This window comes from Zingiber officinale, chromosome 9A, assembly GCF_018446385.1.
Source record: "Zingiber officinale cultivar Zhangliang chromosome 9A, Zo_v1.1, whole genome shotgun sequence".
Lineage (NCBI taxonomy): Eukaryota > Viridiplantae > Streptophyta > Magnoliopsida > Zingiberales > Zingiberaceae > Zingiber > Zingiber officinale.
Window position 1 is genome coordinate 34,194,499 of NC_056002.1, and position 21,624 is coordinate 34,216,122.

At 39.2% G+C, this 21,624-nt stretch overlaps 2 protein-coding genes across 2 annotated transcripts; both read right to left on the minus strand.

Moving 5' to 3' along the window:
• Positions 1-3,220: 3,220 nt before the first annotated feature.
• LOC122021105 (pathogenesis-related protein 1-like) lies at positions 3,221-4,127 on the minus strand. The gene has a single exon (XM_042579188.1). The coding sequence runs from the start codon at positions 3,835-3,837 to the stop codon at positions 3,295-3,297; it is 543 nt and encodes a 180-aa protein (XP_042435122.1). The 5' UTR covers positions 3,838-4,127; the 3' UTR covers positions 3,221-3,294.
• A 12,774-nt stretch (positions 4,128-16,901) lies between these two features.
• Positions 16,902-19,816, minus strand: LOC122019139 (pathogenesis-related protein 1-like). Its single transcript, XM_042576638.1, has 2 exons — positions 19,783-19,816; positions 16,902-17,344 (listed from the first exon to the last, which is right to left on the minus strand). The coding sequence occupies exons 1-2, from the start codon at positions 19,814-19,816 to the stop codon at positions 16,902-16,904; spliced, it is 477 nt and encodes a 158-aa protein (XP_042432572.1).
• Between the last annotated feature and the right edge of the window lie 1,808 nt (positions 19,817-21,624).

The following is a 21,624-nucleotide window of genomic DNA, read 5'->3' on the forward strand; positions in this document are numbered from 1 at the left end:
GCTGTTCTCCTCCGTGGGCAGGTGAAGGATCACCATGGCGGATCGTCGGCCGCTCGGAGCCGAGTGGGCCAAGGTTGCTAGGTCGACCGACCGGGACGCGGATGCCGGGAGGAGGGCCGATCGCCGAACCCTCGATGGTCGTGATGGCGGTATAGAAGCCAGGGGCTTTGCGGCAATAGGCTCTTGCGACAACTCGGCCACCGATGGAGTCCGGTCGGAGGATGCGTCAGGCGTAGTCGCAGGAACCGCGGAGGGATTCGAGGTGCCAACCTCGACCCTTTCGGCAGATCCCACCGCCGAGGCAACAGAGCGCGAAGACTCTGTGTGGCGCCTTTTATGCCTTAACAACGGCTCGCCAGAGGAATCCGAACTCTCTGAGCGGACAATGGGCACTTGCTCGGATGGTTGCTTCGCGCCACCGACAACCTTGACACTGGGTGCTTAGTTAGCTGCCCCCCCCACTCGCCAGGACGGGAGTCACTACACTCTCGTCTTGAGAGTCGACCGGTTGTAGGCCGTAGTTTGCCAATTCCTCAACCGCGATTGCCTCGATCTCGACATTCTGAAACTTCGCAAGGCCGGACATCCAAGCGCGCAGCATGACTTCAGCTATAAAAGAAGCAGAAGAATCAGTTAGAATCAAAGGAGAAATGTATATGGAATCTCTTACCTAAGCCGGTCGGGAGCCCGGTGCGGATCAGACTCAGGCAAAAAATGTACAGCATGCCCTCAAGCAGTAGCTTGTGGATGTCATACTTCTGGTCGGCCAGCATGGAGGCGGTATGAAGGTAGTCCGAGCGGCTCTTGTACTTCTTCAAATCAGGTTTAGGTGGTAAGTCGACCTGCCAGCGAGTCCGGAAGCTCAGTCGTTCGGGGAGGCGTACAAAAACGAAATATTCCTTCCAATGTTTATTGGAAGTCGGTATTTTATCAAAGAAAACCAACCCGATCCGGGACTGAAATATGAAGGTACCCAGTTCGGACTATTTGGGGTAATAGAAGTAGTGGAAGGCTCGAGGGGTCAAAGGGATGTCGTGTAACCGGAACAACATAATGGCACCACACGGAAGGCGAAAGGAATTCGGTACAAGTTGTGGAAGGGGAACACGGAAATAATTACAGACTTCGATGATGAAGGGATGGATAGGGAAGCGGAGACTGGCCACAAATTGGTCCCGGAACAGACAGATGGTGTCGGTCGGCGGTTCATTTGGCCGATCGGATGAGGAAGCTAAAATGATCTCGTGATCAGGGGGAATCTCAAAAGTGTTCTTAAGGTTCTCAACGTCACCCTCATCGAACCGGGTCTCTATGGTGGTGTACCAGAGTCCAGGAGAGGGGTCCGATGGCTGAGAAGAGCTCGTCATTGCAATAGAAAGCAAAAATAGCGGAGGAAATGCGAACGAAGAAGCAAAAAGATCACCAGAATGACATCGGGAACAAGAAGAGGTCGGCGATCGAAAGAGAATAAGAGAAGGAAGCTTACGGGACGAGGATCGTCGGAGCAGAAACAGAGAAGCGGCCGACAACACGTAGAAGGCTGTCGGAGAATGCGCAGAAGGCCGCTAGAGAATGCGCATAGAACGGCCGGAGAGCGCGCACAGAACCGTCAGAGAACGCTCACAGGATCGCCAGAAAACGCAAGCGCAGGAGCACGAGGGTGAAGAAGGTGGTGCGGCGGCGAGCTCATATACCCAGGGCTCGGCCGACCGAAGTCGTTCGATCTAGGTCACAAAAACCTATGCGAAGATCCGATCATTGAATTTAAACCGCCAAACGTCGCCATCAATGTCGGTTACGTCAGGCGTGCGGCGGCTGTGGGTTTGACGCATAGCATGCTATCACTGGGCGACAAGTAAGGGCCGCATGGGAACCTGCTCCGCCTTAATGAAAAAGAATTTACACGAATTCCAAGATATTCGGATAACGTCAGTCGAGCCCCCGCTCGCCTAAGACAGCCAGAGGAAAAATTCTACGAGTAAACCCTTGTTCTTCCGATCAGATCAAAGAAGCATGATGCTTGGTCGCGCGACTACTTTCAAAAGGCCGATCGGCGAGGATTAAGTATAGCCTGACCGGAGTCTATACAATGATAAAGGCCGATCAGGAAGAAATCGGCACATACTGGTCCAGTCAGTCGGACTGCAGCCTCCTTCGACTAGACTTGAATGGGAGCCTTGTGATGCGATGATCAGGGGGGAGGGCCTCACCCCGTTGCCATGATGGAGGTCAGTGCCATGGTGGAAGCCAGTCAAGGCGATCAAACGCCCCCAGACCACTGGTTGATCGGGTAGCACGCTCATCCGATTGGGATAAAGAAGACCTGATTCGAAATCATAACAGCTCAGCGAAGTTTCGAGCTTCCGACGCTCAGAAAGACTGCCAGGTATCTGCAAGAGCACGCCAGACGGTTTCCTCGCTCGACCTTATATGGAGCTACAAGAACAGAGTGGATTTACGACAGAGCTATGAAGAAATAGAAGGGAATCCGAGCAGCTTTCTCAGGACAGCGGAAGCGCCGGTCGAGTGGCCTCCCCGCTCGGCTAGAGAACACACTCATCCGAGCCGAGCGGCTATCTCGCTTGGCCTAGTAAAAGACACTGCTAGCTGGATATTATCTTTTTGGGAACATGTGCCGCTAACAGACGGCATGGTCGTCAACTGGTTTAGACAGAAGATCGTACGACGGAAGCTTCCACTGTCACTTCAGAGATATGCTCGGCTTGTTAAGGTATTGTGTCAGGGACACTTTACTGATACATCTTTTCAGGAAAAATCTCGAGAAGCATGCACATCTTGGGAAGCGTGCACGCGCGCTACAGGAGTCATATATAAAGAAGGTCCAAGCTTAAGCGGAGGTATGCGATCTACTGTTCCTGTTACTATTCGCTACTTTACTCTGCTTCCACACATTGGCGGTGACTGACTTGAGCGTCGGAGGGCCATCACTGGGGACCCCTTCCCCGGCTCGACACTGACACAGCTGTGATTGCAGGGTCTCAACGAGTCGACACACGGTCAACCGAAATGTCACGTCCCCAATTTCTGTCACTCAACTATTGGACAAAATCAGAGTCAAAGTGGATACATTCAACTAATCTCTTGGAGAGAATCTAATTTTGACATATGTATGCAATGTTTTAATTTTTTAAAAAAAAATGAAAAAAAATTAAGTAATTCTAGGGTATAAAATAAAATCATATCATTAACCGTGTTTTTCATTTCATCACTTCTAATCTTATTTCATTTCGTGGCCAGAAAACACACAAACATATTATTTATTCTTAATTATTTCTAGGCCTTATTTATTCTTATTAAGTATTCATCATTATTATTGTAATTATACGGTCTTTCGCCGTCGACGTTGCCGGGGGGATCGTAGTTGCAGATGATGAAGATGGCGCCGCTGTTGCACAGGACGCGTCCGCAGCCGATCACCGTCGACGACCGCCACACCACTTGCGTGTAGTGGCCGCACACCTGACCGGTGGCGCAGGTGTTGCTGTAGTAGTCGTAGTACCGCCGCTCCGCCACCCAGGCCCTCACGGCGTCCGCCGCAGTGTAGTCGCGGCCGGATCCCCAGAAGATGTTCTCGCCGTAGGGCCCGCCTGAGTGCACCAGCTGGCAGTCCCTGGCCCGCTGGTTCGCGTAGTCCTGCGCGTACCTCGCCACGCGCCTGTCCCACGACACCGGCGGCAGTCCCTCGCCGACGTTCGCGCGCGCCGTGTTGTGGGCGTTCACGTAGTCCTGAGGCGAGTTCTGCGGCACGACCGCCGGCGCAGCCGCCAGAGCCACCGCGGCGGCGCACACCAACGCCAGCAGGAATGATGACGTCATCTCTAAATTAATTAGTATTAGTAGTCGATGAGAGAGCTCTGCTTCTGCTTCTGCTTCTGCTTCTGCTTTGCGGTGTTATTTATAAATCTCTAATGCCCTAAACAAAAACTAAAGATAAAGAAACGTATTTTATTATTTTTTTTTCACGTCAAATTAAGCGAGTTAACCGTCTTTTCCTTCCTCAGCGGACTTGCCTTTGACGAGCCAATAGCCAATGGACCGGCGAACTTGTGGTGGCTTGATTTCGAGTCGTCGCACTCCGTACGGAGGTCAATCAGACCATATTGTATGGTTAGATCTGTTTGAAAATTCAACTCCCCAGGGCCGGATACGATGGTATAAGTTGGAGGACAGATTTTTCAAATACTCACGCAATATGCAAATAAATATCTGTCATACTCATGGCGTTGGGTCGTTTCTTGTGACTCATCTTTTTAGATTTATCGGGTGGTCGATAAGATATGATCGGTCACCTTCAAATAAATGAAAGATAGAAATATTTAACACATGCTTTTCTTTTATGTTTGAAAATTCATACCATTCAATTTTCTATATATGCTTTCACTTTCTTACTTTCCAATTTCATCCTCAACAAAAAGTTGATATGATATTACTATTGTTCTAATTAAAGATTAAACTTAAAATTTTAAACCTCAAGTTCATCACAAATTCCTCCTCTCTTTTTTCCACTTTTTTCTTCCTCAATTTTCCTTAGTAAACAAAGCCGAATTTGAAAACTAAGTGGATAAGAATTATAGTCTATGAAAATTCCACAATTAGAAGGAAACTCACGGGACATAATTTTTAGATATTTGTTCTTAGTTATGTCGAATATAATGTTGTTAATGGTAAAGTTGGCCACGGAATTAATAGTGACATGTAGTTCATGAAACACGAGTTTGATTAGTTTAAGATGGACAAATGTTGGATAATTTGACACGTACGTGTAGCTTGAACCTGTCGTAGGGCAGCTCAAATCTTCTGTCCCGAAACTCCCCCTGTCCCTCTGTCCCACGCAGAAAACGACAAACCGACTCATGAGAAACACGTGACGAAGGTGGAAACCAAAAGAGCGAATCGCCTGTTGCCTGCTCACTGCGAGAAACGACTTCGCGACGCAGCCCTCTCTCGTTGCCCTAGCCCTCTCTTCTGTCCCGACAACCAGAAAGTCAAAATCACCGAACATTAGCTGCGAGAAACTCTTTCGACGCAGCTTCTGTCTTTGCCCTGACCCTTCTCCAGCTTCTGTCCCTCCAGCTATCGACGACAATAGGAGAGGAAGAAGGTTCCGACGAAGGCGAGCCGGTGTGAAATCCCTCAGTCCCTCCAACTGTGGATGGCAACAGGCGAGGCTTCTGTCCCGACGAAGGCCCGCCGGTGCGAAAGACCTCTGTCCCTCCAACTGTCGAAGGCAACAGGCGTCTCCGTCGTTGCTCGACGAACATCCTGCTTCGTCTCTGCCTTTCAGGTATAGGGTTCTAGAAAAAATGACTTCTTTTTTCAAAAAATGGCTTCTTTTTTTAGTGCATTTTATTTTGTGTTTTTTTCTGCTTCTGGTGGAATCTGTGCCGTTGAATTTGTGCTGTGTGATTCCACCAGGTATGTGCCGTGGTCTTGAAAAATTTTGCTTCAGTTTGTTTTGTATCACTAAACGTCAAGTCTTTGTTCTTCTCTAGTGTTCCACCAGTCCAATTGACGGGAAGAAAGCAACATAAAATCCTAAATTAAAATGCACTAGAAAGCAACATATTGGACTGAAGTGTGATTTATTCCATTGTAGAGTACCAGTTTTCAATCTCTTACCAATTTACACTTGTGCCAATTTCTGCCAATATGAAGTGTGATTTATTCCATTGTAGATCTGTGCAACCAATTATCTATAAGTGTTTTGTCATCACATTGTAGAATTCGCATTGTGATATGTGTAGAAAATATATACATTTCTTAATTATTTTTTTTTTGTTCAGGCTCAAGGTATTATCATGGAATTGTCGTTGGTTGAATCTACGAGTTGTCGTAGGTTGAATTTTGATGCAAGTGATGACTATCGGGATAATGAGTTTGATGTTATTGATGAGGGTACAGACTCATCTATCATAGAAGAATTGATGCCAAAAATCGGTATGGAATTTAAGACAGAAGAAGACGCCTATGAATTTTATTTGAAATATGCTAAACAAGTTGGATTTGGCATAAGAAGGAGTAAAAGTCATAATGATAAATTGGGTAAATTAGTTGACAGGATTTTTTATTGCTGTGCACAAGGAAAAAGGGGAAAAGACAAACGAGATGTTTATGTGAAATCTCATCGTCCTGAAACAAGGTTTGGTTGTGAGGCTAAAATGAAGATTAGTTGTCGAAAAGATGGCAACTTGAGTGTGGAGCAATTTGTTAAAGAGCATAACCATTATCTTTCAAGTCCAAACAAAACTCACCTCTACAGAAGTCATAGGAATATATCATCTTCTGCGACAATACAGATTGAGATGGCAAGTGATGTGGGAATCCCCCCAAAAGCATCTCATGATCTTATGGTGAAACAAGTAGGTGGGAGGGATAATTTAGGTTTTATTCCTCAAGATTACAACAACTACTTGCGATCCAAAAGAACAAGAAATATCAAAGTTGGTGATACAGGAGGTGTATTGGAATATTTGCAGAAAATGCAATTTGATGATCCTAATTTTTTTTTATGCTATTCAAGTTGATGAAGATGATTTGATAACTAATATTTTTTGGTGTGATGCTAAGATGAGAGCTGATTATGACAATTTTGGAGATGTTGTTTGCTTTGACACAACCTACAAGAAGAACAATGAAGGTCGTCCAATTGCGTTATTTGTGGGTGTTAATCATCATAAGCAATCCATAATTTTTGGTGCAGCTTTATTATATGATGAAACATCTTTGACATTCGAGTGGTTGTTTGATACATTTACTAAAGCTATGTGTGAAAAAAAACCAATAACTATTCTTACATATCAAGATGCAGCAATGGTAAAGGATTTGACTTCTAGATGGCCTGAAACACATCATCGTTTGTGTATTTGACACATTTATCAAAATGCGGCAATACATTTGAGTGGAGTTTTTTCTGAGTTCAAAGAGTTCACTAAAGATTTTGCCTCGTGTATATATGATTTTGATGAAGAAGAAGATTTTATTTCAGCTTGGAACATGATGTTGACTAAGTATGCACTTGAAGACAATGATTGGTTGAGACGTATGTTTTGCATAAAAGAAAAATGGGCTTTAGTATATGGACGACATATGTTTTGTGCAGATATGACTACAACCCAAAGAAGTGAGAGCATGAATAGTAATTTGAAAAGATACGTCACTTATCAACACAAGTTTTTAGACTTTTTCAATCACTTCCAAAGACTGCTTGATGATCGTCGATATAAGGAGTTAAAAGCTGATTTTAGATCAAATACAAGTGTTCCATGTCTATTGTATCCAATTGAAATTTTAAAGAATGCATGTTCTATTTATACTCCTGAGGCATACAAGTGTTTTGAACAAGAGTGGTACAAATCTCATGATTCTATTATACAAATTTATGAGGATGTTGGATCACATACAAAATATAAAGTTACCTCTCACAAAAAGAGTTACCATCATATAGTTACACTTTATTCATGTAGTCAAAAGATTGAGTGTAGCTGTAGAAAATATGATTTTGCTGGGATTTTGTGTTCTCATATTTTGAAAGTATTTACGATGAAAAATATCATGAAAATCCCAAGTGAGTATATATTGAAAAGGTGGACATGAAAAGCAAAAGATGGATACTTTGGAGTTATTGAACTTGTTGCAAACAAAGGTAGTTTGGATCCAAAAACTTGCAACAGTATGCGATATAAAGAACTGAGTGGATTGTATGTTCAACTGGTTACCAAGGCAACAGAGAGGGAAGACACTTACAAGGTTGTTAAAGATGGTTTGTTGAGTATGTTTCAGATGGTAAATGAGAGGTTACAAGTTAATGAACCAACTGTCCAACACTCTATTGAAAGAGAGTTTGAAATTGGCGAAGGAACTTCTCTTGGAGTCAAAGGAATTAAAACAAAGAAGAAAGCAGTTTCAGGTAAGAGATTGAAAAGTGGCTTAGATAAGATTTCAAAAAAAAGAAAAGTGACGAGGAAAAATAACCAAACTTCAACAAATGTTAAGGTTTCACCCCCTTTCTTATTAAAGTGTTATTTATTTGTTGTAATTTCATTTGAGGAAATATATAGAATTAAATCATTCTATTTTTTTTTTGTATACCAGGCTATAGAAGAGCATTATGAAAGTATATCCAGCATGCCTAGTGTTGAAGGTTTGAGTATGGCTGGAACTCAATTTCAACCACTTTTGTCAACACAACTATCTCAGGTTCACTCTGATATTGGTTATTTTCAGAAAAATGATCGGGAACGATGGTAAGGAGTAGACTGGAATTAGAAATGTATTTTTCTTCTTGGATTCAATGATATTTTTGTTAAACAATTGCCCTGTCCTCCAAGAGCTGCATCAAGCTCAATTGTTTTGATTGCAGCAGTCCCAACTTCATCCTATTTATAAAAATAATAGATGAATTTTTTGAACAATCGTTGCCAATCTGTTCCTCAAACAAATAACTGAATAACATGGCTACAGTGACTTCCAACTAACCTGGCTAGTGTCTTTACCAAGCCAATAGTGAATATCATGTTGAAGAGAACCATTTTTAAGTGCAACTTGAGATTAATGACCTGTGTAGATTAATGACTTTGTGTTGCTAGATTTGAACAACATGAATTGTATGTTAAAATTGAATTTATCAAATGTGCAACTTGAGATTTATCATGTGATATGTGATCTTGGATTTGCATGTGAGAAATGATTACCATCCCTCAGGCAACACTCATAGGAGACTTCAACAATTGGAACCCCCATGCGAATGTCATGACCAAGGTGAAGTCCTCTTTCCTGGATTTTTTTTTTGTTTTTTTTAAATATTTTATATAGTTCTTTCTTTGAATGTCCCAAAACTTATGTTTTGGCACCATGCATCTTTTCTTATGATTTTTTCATCACAAGTGATAATGCACAGATTGAACTGTTGCATGATTTTTAAATCATTGACAGCATAATGTATTCTAGTATGTGAACTTTTGCATATATGTTATCAAAATACTGAAACTAACTAAACCTCAGTAAAACCAGCAATAGGTAGTTGGGATAGTCTTGTTAGTGCCCCATTCTGTAGGAAGTTCCAAGTATAAAACTCTTTCCCATGCATTTGATTATTTAACTAATTACCTCTCACAAGTGTATGTATAGTCTATATAATCTGGTTTTGTTGGACATTTATGCAGAGTAGTAGTACACAATTATCAATTTTCTTCATATATGTGAACCTCATCATTGTTTCTTCTGCTGAATTTTACTGAACAATTATGCTCAGGATGAATATGGCGTTTGGGAGGTCTTTGTACCGAATAATGCAGATGGCTCTCTGCCTATTCCACATGGCTCACGGATAAAGGAATGCACGTCAACAAAAAGTGCATCGCAGGTCGGAGGAGGGTTATTCTTACGTCAATCTTTTGTGGTGTTATTATCAGCTAGAATTTGTAGCCACTTTAAATGCTACTCGAGGGGGCATTTCTTTGTATCTGTAATTGTATGGTAACTATAGCAATATCTGTAATTGTAAATGCTACTCGAGGGGGCATTGTGGGGTTTCAGTTGTTTAAGAGAAATGCACTGTGATTTGCTTCTGTATCAAATTGCAATCAAGACTTTGGATTGGTGCTGTTTATGTGACTTACCAATTTGCTTCTGTATCGATTCAGCAATAGTTCAAAACCATTAGTCTATGGTGTAGATAACCCTTCTATTAGTGTATGATATCACGAATAACTCATAATTTGTTTGAAACCTATATGAACTTAGTCACTTTGTATAATTTGTAGCAATTGAATACCTGGTTTCACATGCTGCAAGAAGAAGATTTTAAATCGCACAAAAGAAGCGAAGTTGGCTATGTTGTTGATCAAATTTGCAATAGTATGTACATCCATATCCATGGTAACTATCATCTTACAATTTTGCTTCTTGTTCTTGTAATATAAAAAAAATAACCATGGTAACAATTTTGCTTCAAAATGGGAAGTAATCTCGGCAATGCGTGCTAAAGATGGCTTAGACATGGATAAGCAAAGATAATATTATAACATCATTTGTTGACATACGAAGTTAACTGAAGAATACATAACTAAACCAGACCAACTAACAACACTTGTCAACATCATCCATAATTAATTTCTTTATCACATTACTACTAAACTAGACCAACTAACAAACAAAACAAATATACAGTCAAAAGAAATAAGTCCACTATCACTAATATCCAGACGATAAACGGTACATTCCAATTTCTCATATTGTGTCCACGATAAGCAATGTATTCTCTTCCTACCCTCGGCTCTACTCTTGCCAACATCCTTGAATGTGTATCACTGGTGTCTTCATTTAGTCTAGTATCAGACCTCACCCATTTTAACCATCCATGTTGCTTACATCCATAATATAGTCTTCCTGGGTTGTTGATTGATCTAGATACTAGCACCAATGCTCTTAGTCCGCAGTACCTGCATGGTAAATTTTCAAATTTGGCATGGTCGATACTGCTGTTACTTGATGATACCATTCAACAGCAACCTAAAAAATAAAATTCAACAAAATTAGAGATAATTAAGGTAACCCCTACAGAGTCCGAAATGAGACAAATTAAATCTTCAAAGTAAAGGAAAAAGTATCATATCATTTATGTGCAACTTATAATGATGTACCTCATTATGGTAAACCTGCTAGACAAATTATATCTCTTTCGACTCCTAGTGTTTTCTTAGTAAAATGTTTACAAAATGAATCTAAAAGGAAGATTCTTTCTTTATGTTGTAGTTTTTTTAAATTTATCTTTATGCATCAACATGTTCTACATTTGAAGCTAAAATATAATTATATAATTGGTTGTAATGGAATAAATCACAATTCATATTGGCAGAAATTGGCACAAGTACAAATTGGCACAAGAAAACTGGAACTGGATGTGAAACTAATCCTAAAACACATATAACTAATATCTCTAGTCACAGGTGCATTTTAATTTAGGATTTTATGTTGCTCTAGGTATAATGTTAAAGTTAGAATTCTTTTTCTTATTTAACTACAACATTTCCTCATAGCAATAGCATTCCTACAACCAATAGCAACCCCAGGAAAAAATATATATGCCAAATAAAAGGAGCATGCAACCCTAACAAATTCACAAAGATCATCATAAGATAAACAAAAAAAAAAAACAGAACACTATGATAGCTCCATGTAAGGTTAATCTGTCAAAAGACAATTTTTTTCCTTTTTTTTTTGAACGAATGCAAATTGATATTAGGAATTTTATTAACGAAAAGAAGGTTATAAAAAAAATGCACATTTCTCCACCTAAAATTTGCTAAAAAATCTCAATTGAATCCTTAACCGCAATTGAATCCTTTCCTCCTACCATCGTTCCCAGTCAAAATTCGCCCTGATTTGTAAGAATAAGTAGAATATTGCAAGGGCGAAGCGGGTGAAGACATCGAGAGAGTGGAACCAGCGGCAGAAAAGACACCGAAGAAAACAAATACGTACCGCCTTAAGCACGAGCTGACAGGCGGCGGGAGGAGAAAACGTGGAGTCTTCAACGCCAGAGCTAACGCAACGCAGGGTACCGTCTCGCTGCCCCTTTCTGCCTTGGTGTTTAGGGCACGGAGGAAGCAGTGAATAAAAAAGTGGCGATGAGAGAGAGAGAGAGAGAGAGAGAGAGAGAGAGAGAGGGGAACAAACTGACTCGTTTCGTGCATGCCAAGTGGTCGACAAAGGGCTCCGGTGGGCCTTTGACGGCAACAGAAACCTCCACTTGTTCGTCTGGTTGTCGGGACAGAAGAGAGGGCTAGGGCAACGAGAGAGGGTTGCGTTGCGAAGTCGTTTCTCGCAGTGAGCAGGCAACAGGCGATTCACTCTTTTGGTTTCCGTCTTCGTCACGTGTTTCTCACGAGTCGGTTTGTCGTTTTCTGCGTGGGACAGAGGGAGAGGGGGAGTTTCGGGACAGAAGATTTGATAGCTCAATATAATCCAATGGATTTGGCCGGTGATGACAAAAAAAAAAAATTGATTACTTTATTGTTACGTTAAAGATTTTGGTGTCAGGCAAATTTTAAGTTAGCATCCATTGTTAAGTGACACGATAACATTTTGATTAAGTGGCATAATATCATATTAGGATTAATGAAAAATAAGTAAAATCGTCATCGTAACACGACATTTACTTTTTGTATACTTATTTTTTTTATTGGTGTGAATATTTTTATAGTATATATATTTATTTATTTATAGTTTCAGTGTAATTTGGTCTTTTTTTCTTTTTTATATTTAAAGTTTAAGGTTTCTTAACTAAACTAAATAAAGACCTTATACTCTATATTTTCAATCATCAATTTTGAATTCAATAATATGGCTAGTCTTTTTTTCTTTGTCTTAATTTATACATGGTATCAGAGCAAGGTTCTCTTTCTCTGACATAATTTTTTTTGTCACCCCCTGTTATTGCTTATTGTCGCCGCTGCCGTCTTCTATTGCTGTTGCCGATTTCGACGCCGACATCCTGTCCTACCGATTTTGACGCTGACGACCTGTCTTGCCGAGTTCGACACTGACGCACTTTTCTACCGATTTCGATGTCGACGTTCTTTTCTGTCGATTTCGGCGCTGACATCCTATATGATTTCGGCGCCGATGCTCTTTGCTATTGATTTCAGTGTCGACGCTCTATGCTACCAATTTTAGTATTGACGTTCTTTTCTACTGATTTCGACATCGACGCCTTGTGCTTCCGATGTAAAATACAGCAACACAAATTAATTAAATAATAAGGTTAAATAGAGGAAAAACCTTAACGGAATTTTTCAGAATTTTTAGAAATTTTCTGAGAATTTTTCGTAAACTGTATGATGTTCCCCAACCCTCGCCACGCCGATTCCCTTCTTCTTCCTCTGTTCTGCGCGGCCCCGAACCCTTCATCTTCCCCCAACCGACGTCGCCCTCCCGATCCTCTCCTCCCTCTCTCTCTTGCAGTGCTCTGCCTCTTCATCTTGCAAGACACCGATGCCGACACAACTCGCTGGCCTTGGGGGATCTGTCACCGGCCAATTTTCCTTCCTCGCGTCTTTATCGGCGTCGGCGTCTGAGTATCACCCGAGCGTTCGCTCCTTCCTCATGATCTTGCCAAAAGCCGAGCACCTCCCCTCTGCCTAGCGTCGGTGCCCTAGCTCCCGATCCGCTGCCGATCTCTACAGCCACCAGCACCGAATGTGACTGCGACGAGGGAGGAGGCCAGCCCTCGGTTGATCTTATTCTTCCCTGCTACAGGTCCAACCTGAACTCGACCCTTGCTATCGAGCCCTTGCTTGTGTCCTACTTCTCTTCTTCCCTGATCTGATCTGAGCACCGCTTGCCTTTTCTGATCAGCGTCACTCAGATTCGTCCGATCGTCATCTGATCCGCCACAGTCCTCTCTGATTTAGGGTTGCTGTCGCCTCCAGCCGAGCACCAACGCCCGCAGTAAGTTGCCACCAGAGAAGAAGTGGTTGATTAGGGTAAACCCTAACTAAATTTGATTGTTGTGATTGATCTAAGATTGGTGCTGATTTAGGGATATTTGATTTGGAAGTAGATCTATGGTTAATGCTGATTTTGGGGCACTGGATTGGTTTCCAACAGCTACATTTCTCCGGCAGCAGCATCTTTGACTGTGAGTTTGAGGTAAGATATTTAAATTAGGTTGAATTAGGTTTTGGTAGTTGAGTGAAACATGGATTGCCACTAGAATTGGTTTAAGTATAGATTTAAATATAAACGGATAATTGGGGTTAAAGAAACTAACCCTAGTTAACCGTTGAGTTATATTTAATTTGGGTTAAATGATGGATCTAATCTAAGTTTCGGGTTAAATCCGATTTATTTAATTAACCAAGATCAATGAATAAAATTAGGGTTTCCTAATTAATAGGAATTTTGATTAAGCTATTGGATATCTGCGAGCATGACTTAATTATATGTATGTTGTTACAGGGTTTTGATTCGAGACGAGCATCTCGACGTGGGGTCTATTTCAGATACGATCTCCGTTTTGAGATGGATACCTTGACTTATCTCTTTTGATAATGTCATGTTGATATGCGTAGTAGGTTATAGCCTCTAGTAATAATTATGTTTATCTTTACTTTGATATGTCACTACATGATACATGTTGCATGCTATTATCTGTTCTGCATTTATGTTTTATATACTCTTGTTTATTGTCATGATTATTTATGCTCATAGAGGTAGTGACATACCATGTCTTATGATACACCGGACTAGACATTTACCATATCTGACCTATGTACCTAGATCTGTTTATTTGATCTATTTATTTTTGGTACATGTTTTATGGAGATAGATAGGGTCAGGATCTTCATTGTAGTGTCATGCACCATCTCGCATGATTGCATGGTGAGCGATTGGAAGCTCCATTATTGTTGAGCACATCGCCAATTACATGGATCTGCACACACAACCATTCATGGGTTAATGGTATATCAGGCAGTGTGTGTGGCAGTTTTGCTCTGTTAGGCTCCGCTGGTCCGCTCATGGGTAGTGGTGACGCAGCATGGTAGCCAGCAGAGATCCCTCCTCTAGACTGTCTCAGGGAGATGAGAACATTGAACTCCCCCACTTATGATTTAGGATAGGAGGATAGGTGTACTCTGACAACATCCTGCCCACTCGGTCACTCATCAGGAGCAGTGATGGCAGAGTGCACAGTTGTCATAGCCCTACCCACTCGGTCTCACCATCATGTGTGAGATGACTGACTGACGTCAGGGGTGACCATGTCATATGCATCATATGCATGATTGCATTTATTGCTTGTGTTTGTTGCATTTTATTTGCTACATATTAGATGGATGCATATGTTTGACATGCATACAAGGACATGTTACCTTTGGTCTGACGACCTTATTATTCTAATAGGAGGTCCTGGTGAGTACATCTTCTCCTTTTCTTAAAGTTTTGCATTTTCCATTACTCCAGGAGGTTATACACATATTTATTACTATTAGTTATTTCTTATTATACATGTCAGCCTGATACCCGCTAAGTTGTTGGACTCACCCCGTTGATTATATTTATTTCAGGTTGAAACTGTTACGAGATTCCAGTCGTTAGTCTCCACTTCGTGTCGCGACGACTTTCTGCTTACGGACTTGGTTCCTTGTTTTTGTGTTGATCTACTTGTTGATCTATATACTTGTGATTGTACTCGAGGATTTTTATCGAGTTTTGAGTCTACTGCATTTATTTTTCCGTTGCGTTGGTTTTTCTGTTGTGGTTTTAAGTTTTCCGTCATTGTAGTGGAGTAGGTTTTAGTTAATATAAATTGTGTGGTTGTGTCAGCCAGAGGCTGAAATATATAAATTGTGTGGATTGTTAGTTATGTTTATTATTATTATTCTGGTCATGTTGGCCAAGGTTTGTGTGGCCCGAAGGGCTTGTAGTAAAGTTTTATATTGTCACCCGTACATAGAAGATGTTGCCGAAATTTCTTTTAGTAGGGACTACTTGGGACGTGACAACCGATTTCTACGTTTGATATCCTTTTCTGCCTCGAATTCTCTGTGAGACCACGGGTCATCCTGACACTAGTTTTTAGGATCGTACATATTGTCAATTGCTTCTTTATTATTGATTGATCATTGTCATAGGCTAACTCACCTATTTATACATATTGTCAAGATAATATATGGAAAATATAATGATAAATATGGAAAATATAATGATAATTATAGAAATATATTATTATAAATATGATAATAATAAATATAGAAATAACGAAAAATATGGTTTGGATTATAATCCAAATATGAAAAATCATCAATAATTAAAATCAATCTCTGAATCTCCTGAATAACCATCTTTGTCGTTATTAATACTCCCTTGCTGTTGAGGAGCTCCTTGAAAGAGCATCCTCTATTGATGAGGATGCCACCGGAGGTGTCAACGCTGGTTGAAAAAGATGGTGATAAAATAAAATAAAATAAAATAAAATGATAAATCAGATAATACTAAATTTAGGACAATCGGTCCGACCTTATAGGAATTTTTCATTGGCCGTAAAAAAAAAGATGTTAACAGGCTGAATAAAGGGAGGATCATTAAAAAGAAGATGGGAAATGACATTAATCTTTTTTTAATAATTGAAAATAGAATAATTCTGTAAGTAATATTGATTTAGTAATATAAAAATTTTTATAGGTCACTGGGATAAATTCGAGAAGCGCAAATGTGATTGATAAAACTTATGTCTTATATTTGTGTTTATTTAGCAATTGATCAAAATTGGTTTAATTTGAGGGGAAGTATGGTTGGAAGGTGAGAAGGTGAGGAGTGAGAAATGTGTGAAGTACTTCTTGAATCCTCCAAACATTTCTCTTTCCTTCTCTTTCGTTTTTGAGCTTTGAGATGCTTTGCCAAAGTAAAAGGCCAAATTAGTATAATACGATGACCTTAATTTGAGTTAGGCTATCTACAACTAAAAATTTCATAAGTGGATCGAATTCAAGTAAAGCTGGACTTGTGCACCACCATGTACAATACTCTTACCTGATATCACTAAATGATAATGCATGAGCTCCCGGGGCCTAGTGGATCCGGTAATCATATGGCAGATTTGCAACATAAGACAATATATGAGCAATTAGATATTCCTTCAATCACTTTGTAAATAAAGAATTATTCATGTGGATTAATCCATCCAAGTCGATTCTAATGTACAATGTCCTTTTAAATATTTTTCTTTTCTCCGTGAAGGCATTATTAAGATGAAGTTGCGGTCTTAATGAACTATCTTCATGCTAATTTTCCAAAGATTAAAAGGGATAATTCCTTTACATGATTCCATAGAAAATTGGGAATGAGATGTTGAAAATAAATCCAAGGATAATAATTTTCTAAAATGGTAGAAAAATTGCTAATTGATCGCAGCCGATCGCCGTCGACGATCGCCACACCACCTGCGTGTAGTGGCCGCACACCTGGCCGGAGGCGCAGGTGTTGCTGGAGTAGTCGTAGTTCTGCCGCTCCGCCACCCAGGCCCCCACGGCGTCCGCCGCCGTGTAGTCGCGGCCGGATCCCCAGAAGATGTCCTCGCCGTAGGGCCCGCCCGAGTGCACCAGCTGGCAGTCCCTGGCCCGCTGGTTCGCGTAGTTCTGCGCGTACGCAGCCACCTGGCTGTCCCACGACACCGGCGGCAGACCCGCGCCGACGTTCGCGCGCGCCGCGTTGTGGGCGTTCACGTAGTCCTGAGGCGAGTTCTGCGGCACGACCGCCGGCGCAGCCGCCAGAGCCAACGCGGCGGCGCACACCAACGCCAGTAGGAATGATGACGTCACCTCTAAATTAATTAGTAGTCGATGAGAGAGCTCTGCTTCTGCTTCGCGGTGTTATTTATAGATCTCTAATGCCCTGAACAAAAACTAAAGATAAAGAAAAGTAAGAATTGAATAGTTTATTTATTTATTTAATATCAATTTGATTCTTTTTTTCACGTCAAATCAAGGCAGCTATCTTAATTAGCAATTCTAATTAAAGATTAAAATTTACTCGATTTTCTTTTTCTTTCGTTTTAGTAAATTACCTAAATTTGAAAATTTTGTGGATAACAATTATTGTCCATGAAAATTCCACAATATTATCCTAATTAAAGATTAAAATTTACTTAAAATTTTAAACCTAAGTCAAGTCATCGCCTCTGCAAATTCCTTTTCTATTTTTTTCCTCTCTTTTTCTTCCTCATTTCTTTTTCTTTCTTTTTAGTAAACTTAAATTTGAAAACTAATTAAATGGATAAGAATAATATATTGTCCATGAAAATTTCATAATTTGTATAAGAAGAAAAATCAGGGAACATATTCTTTAGATTTTTTTTCTTCTTATTTATGTCAAATATAATGTTGTTAATGTCAGAGTAACTCTTGGCCACGGAATTAATAGTGAACCCTGTCTATAATGTTGTTAATTTGTCAAAGATTAAAAGGGATAATTCCTTTACATGATTCCATAGAAAATTGGGGATGAGATGTTGAAAATAAATCTAAGGTTAATAATTTTCTAAAATGGTAGAAAATTTGGCACACCATGACAAAATATTCGTTGTGAGATTATTTTTCCTAATAGAGTGGATACATTCAACTAATCTATTGAAGAGAATCTAATTTTGACATATGTGTATATACAATGGTTTATTTTTTTTTAAAAAAAAACTGAAAATAAATTAATGCTAATATTATTATTATTTTTTAATTCAGTTATCTTCACCTTATTTCAGCTAGTCTTAGAGGTAGTCTTAGAGGTGGACAGACATCTCCCGGTTCGTCTATTAGATAAATTCGATAATATAAACTGTGTTCTAAAATTAATCGGCATAACATGTGCCAACTAAAAAACACTAAAAGGCAATTTATCTCTGAAATTAATCCGCCGAAGTTCAGTTCAGACACCTAATTAATTATAAAAAAACTAAATTAGCAAAAAAAAAAAATCATATCATTAACCATGTTTTTCATTTCATCATTTCTAATCTTATTTCATTTCGTGGCCAGAAAACACACAAACATATTATTTATTCTTAATTATTTCTAGGCCTTATTTATTATTATTAACTATTCTTCATTATTATTGTAATTATGGCTAATACGGTCTTTCGCCGACGACGTTGCCGGGGGATTGTAGTTGCAGATGATGAAGATGGCGCCACTGTCGCACCGGATGCGTCCGCAGTCGATCGCCGTCGACGACCACCGCACCACTTGCGTGTAGTGGCCGCAATGTGGACTTTTTTGTCGATTATTTGATTTTGCATGTTAACATCTATGAAAAGCCAAAATAAATAATGGACACCATATTTGAATTCCTTTTAATTTTAGAAATTCATAGAAATTGAAATGGGTGCAATCGGAACACTCTAGGTCCATCAGTGGATTTTGACCGAAACCCACTGATCGAACTAGAGAGCTCCGATTGTACTCATTTTAGTTCCAGTGGATTTTTGAAATTGCAAGGAGTTCAAATATGCTATTCGTTGTTTATTTTTTACTTCTTCAAATGTATTAAAATATTATAAAAAAATTGACTAATGTTGTTCATATATTCTGCTGATAAAAAAAAGAGAAGAGAGAGAAATATAATGAAGAAAAGAAAATGGTAAAAAAATCAAATTGTTAGGAGGGTAAAATAGGAAATGCACTTAAAAAAATACGTTCTTTGGTTAAATACCAAAGTAGTAAAGTAGTATATGTCTTTTGGTAAATTTAACTCTTTATATATGTCTTTTGGTAAATTGCCGCGGGATTAATAGTGAACCCCGTTCATGAAAGGTGAGTTTGATTCGTTTAAGATAGACAAATGTTGGAGGATTTGACACGTGTAGCTTGAATCAGTCAATGGGATCTTAATCCTATGGATTTATCTGGTGATGACATAACAAAATGATTAATTCATTATTATGTTAAATTTTTTGGTGTTAAGCAAATCTTAAGTAAGCATTCAATATTGTAAGTAGCTGACTTGATATCAATGAAAATCAAGAACGCCCTAATTGTCTATATCATTAAAAGACCGTTTCTCTTATACAAATTACTAAAATAATATTTTAACTATAATTTTCTACTTAAATTACTCTTCTATTGTCAATCGATTTAATAGTAGAAATATAAAGGATTAGCCTATACAAATAGTATGTTCACTATAAACACTTCATGAGAAGGTGCACATGCATATTGTGTTATTCCAACTAAGTTCTAACTGATGATGGCTAACATGAGTTACTAAAACTTGTCGTGGAGCATCCTGAACTCTCATTGGCCATTGCTGCATTAGTACACTTCAAACGTGCCTAAATTGCATGGAAATAGTGAAGTGGCCAGCAACAAATTAGACTTCAAATTTGGTTGGAAGGCATGGATGAGGGGATCCCCCGTACCCTAAGCCATTTCGGGCCTCTTTGCTGGCATAAAAATAACTTGTTTGTCGAAAATATTTTTTAGGATTTTTATAAAAGAAAAATAGATTATTTTCTGTTGTTTGTATTTGTTACTAAAATATGTTGGTGCCAATATAATATAGAAAAAATCCTTATCAAGATCAGGTTAATAAGGCAGCTTGGTGCAACTAGACCCTCCCAAGCCAAACTGCGAGGCACAACATGATGGAGTTCATTGGCTCTGGAAGTATTTGAAACTTCTCATGGACTGCTGCCTCTCCAAAATTAATCTTATGAGTGATGGGAAAATGGGTTGAGAAATCTGAATGTAAAATCTTAAACTCTATTCAATTTTTAAGAAATCATAAATATAATAACTAATATTATGAAAGCATACTATAATCCATAGTTTATAATTATAATTAAGTCCATAAATCAATCTTTAATTCTAAATTTGACCATATTAATTTATGACTTATTTAATTGATGATATTAGATATTTATAATTATAATTATGATCCTAAAATTTTAATAATCTCTCACTGGATCATATGTGTAAACTTATAAATGTGTTAACTTTAGTAAGTTCATAACTTTTGTCATCATAGTCATATGACTTTCTTAACAATCTCGTCTATTAATTATATATATATAGAATCATGTAATCTTTGTTGTATCTATCACAACTAAATTAAACCATCAATGGTCATGTACAGCAATGCAATCAAATGACATGGATCAATCATGAATGTGTAGCATGAAAATTACATTCAAGGTGATCTATTCATTTTAATTTTCAACTCGTCCTTCTTAACTAAAGTGAGATCAAAACTTTAACTTAAGTTATACACATTGAACTTTATATTTTATCAGAAAATCTCTAAATACATAAGTTTCAACAACATAACCAAACATACATAGAAAACATATATAATACAAACTTTCACTAGATCTAGACTTCAACAAATTTAATAACACCCATATGAGTGGTATGCTCATAGAAGATATTGGCTGGTAAACCCTTCGTAAAAGGATATGCTATCATGGAGTTTTTGCCATTGTGTTCTATCGAAATCTGTCCACTTTATACTCTCTATTTCACAGCAAGAAACTTGATATCAATGTGCTTTGATTTTGTCAAGCTAAGTTCTTATTATTGTTAGAATACAATACAACTGATCTATTGTCACAAAATAACTCCACTGATCTCTCAATCCTTTCCAAAATACACAGCCTAGAGATAAAATTTTTGAGTCATATTCCATGATTAGATACCTCGTAACATACTACAAACTCTATTGCTATAGTGGAATAAGCTGTCAGTGCCTGTTTGGCACTTCTCCATGAGATAGCTCCCTTGGCCAACAAAAAAACATAGCCTGAAGTAGATTTCATGTTATCTTGGCATCCCATAAAATTACAGTCAGAATTGTTGGTGCAACCTTAGGTCAAGGTTGACCTGGTTGACCCGACTCGAGGTGACTTGACTCGAGTTGTATTTTGATGTTTGACTTAGGAAGATTGTCGGTGCAACCTTAGGTCAAGGTTGACCTAGTTGAGTTGCATGTTGATGTTTGACACTCGTGAGAGAGTTCTATTCTTGATATGGGACAAGAATAGATGTTTGGGAGGTTATTGGTGCAACCGTAGGTCAAGGTTGACCTGGTTGACCTGATTCGGGAAAAGTCCAAGCA

What these genes read in the sequence shown, in the direction of transcription:
- LOC122021105 (XM_042579188.1), bottom strand. Translation starts at nt 3,837, where the DNA reads ATGACGTCATCATTCCTGCTGGCGTTGGTGTGCGCCGCCGCGGTGGCT.
- LOC122019139 (XM_042576638.1), bottom strand. Translation starts at nt 19,816, where the DNA reads ATGGCCAATGAGAGTTCAGGATGCTCCACGACAA. An exon ending in TTCAGGATGCTCCACGACAA is followed by an intron (nt 17,345 to 19,782) that starts GTTTTAGTAACT and finishes TAATTAATTTAG; the next exon opens with AGGTGACGTCATCATTCCTA.